Source organism: Salvelinus fontinalis, chromosome 27 (genome assembly GCF_029448725.1).
Source record: "Salvelinus fontinalis isolate EN_2023a chromosome 27, ASM2944872v1, whole genome shotgun sequence".
NCBI classification, from domain to species: Eukaryota; Metazoa; Chordata; class Actinopteri; order Salmoniformes; family Salmonidae; genus Salvelinus; species Salvelinus fontinalis.
In genome coordinates this window covers 27936200-27938194 of record NC_074691.1, presented here as the reverse complement: position 1 = coordinate 27938194, position 1995 = coordinate 27936200, and the positions used below count along the sequence as shown (strand labels likewise).

Below are 1995 nucleotides of genomic sequence, written 5' to 3'. Positions count from 1 at the left end.
GAGTCCGCAAAAAAACGGACCCGTGGCCGTGTTCTTCTCTCCCTCACACACACACACACACACACTATTTATCTCTCCCTCCCTCCCTCTCTCTTTCTCCTTCTCTCTCTCCCCCTCTCCCAGGGGAACCGGGGAGAGTTGACTGGAGGTAATCCCCGCCATGTGAGAGGGCGGCACTAGCTGTGGAGGCGGGTTGTTTTTTTCATTCAAATCCTGCTGCTCCTATAAAAAGCACAACTCTGATAGGCAGAGGCTGAAAACAGATGGGAAAAGGTGACTGATACCATTGTCTCTATCTGCCTGCCTGCCTGTCTTGCCGGCCGGATAGAATCGTCAGGGCGAGATGCAGGAGACTGCAGGTGTCCTGACGGTGCGGGCCCTGAAACACGCAGCCCTCTGTCTGGTTTTGCTGCCCCGGTTCCTCCTGGCAGCGCTGATGCTGTGGCTCCTGGACTTCCTGTGCATCAGGAGGAAGGTGCTGCTGAAGATGAGGGAGCAGGGCAGCAGCCGCGATGACCCGCCCGTCTGCGTCTCCGATTCCAACAAGATGTTCACCCTGGAGTCGCTCAGAGCCGTGTGGTATGGACAGAAATTAGACTTTTTCAAATCAGCGCACCTTGGATTTATCGCGCCCAACACAGAGGTGGTGCAGCTGAAGGACCGGCGCAGGGTCAGAGTCCTGGACTATGTGAAAGGGAGGAGACCTCTCATCCTCAACTTCGGCAGTTGCTCCTGACCACCGTTTATGACGCGCTTGGCCGCGTTTCAGCGTGTCGCGAGCCAGTACGCGGACATCGCTGACTCTCTGCTTGTATACATCGAGGAGGCGCATCCCTCGGACGGCTGGGTGAGCTCCGATGCGCCGTACCAGATACCCAAGCACTGTTGTCTAGAGGACAGACTGAAAGCCGCTCAGCTGATGCACTCCGAGGTGCCCGGCAGCAACGTGGTGGTGGATAATATGGACAACTCGTCTAACGCGGCGTATGGAGCCTATTTTGAGAGACTTTATATCCTGAGGGATGAGCGAGTCGTGTATCAAGGGGCCAGAGGACCAGAGGGCTACCGGATATCAGAATTGAGGAACTGGCTCGTGCAATACCGGAACGATTTGGAGAATTCCAGAACAGTGGTGGTCCACGTTTAACTTAAAGATAACCATTACCTGCGGCGCGTAAAGTGTCCACACATCAAATAAGTATTCAGATGCTGCTACAAACTCTTGACACACTGCACATATGCCTCTACATGTTGTTTTGGTTCAGAAGTGTTATAACAGGACGCAGACAGACATTGTTCATGTTTATTATGATGTAAAACGCATGATAGGCTTTGCAGTTCTGCTGTCTTGTTCCTCATGTTTTGTTTTCTTTGTTTTTGTAAGGATATGTCCTGTTGATTTGAACCTCTGCAACATTTTGACTTATTTCAGTTTGAGCATCATTTGATTATGATCACTTTATTTTTCTATGGCTCTACCTTGAAGGTGTGTGTGTGTGTGTGTGTGTGTGTGTGTGTGTGTGTGTGTGTGTGTGTGTGTGCTCGCGTGCTTGTGTCTGAAAGGCTAATACCTTTTACTCTAGTGTTGTTGTGAAGTTCAGTTTTTAAATGGTTTTAAACCAGAAAACTGATACTGATGTTATTTGATACTAGAGTACTTGGCGACTAGCAATGTCCTCAACAAAATGTTCTGTAAATTGTGTATATTTTACTGAACAAATATTTGTAATAAAATGTTAGAACACATTGATCTTATGACTCCTGAAAGCATCTTACTGACACATAGATCAAGGCCTATTTATGTCATTCAAATCTTTTCAATGCTATTTTCCCACTTCAATCATTGATTAGGCTGCAATGATTAGATGTACAACAAACTAGCAATAGTTCTGCCAGTTTCACCCGAAAATAACATGATTAGCTGTACTGCAAACATGATTAGCTGTACTGCAAACATGATTAAATGTACTGCAAGCATGATTAGCTGTACTGCAA

The 1995-nt window shown here is 47.6% G+C and overlaps 1 protein-coding gene across 1 annotated transcript; it reads left to right on the top strand.

Moving 5' to 3' along the window:
* Positions 1–210: 210 nt before the first annotated feature.
* LOC129825715 (thyroxine 5-deiodinase-like) lies at positions 211–1751 on the top strand. Its single transcript, XM_055885899.1, has one exon. It carries the CDS (start codon positions 344–346, stop codon positions 1145–1147), a length of 804 nt encoding a protein of 267 aa, XP_055741874.1. The 5' UTR covers positions 211–343; the 3' UTR covers positions 1148–1751.
* Positions 1752–1995: the final 244 nt, after the last annotated feature.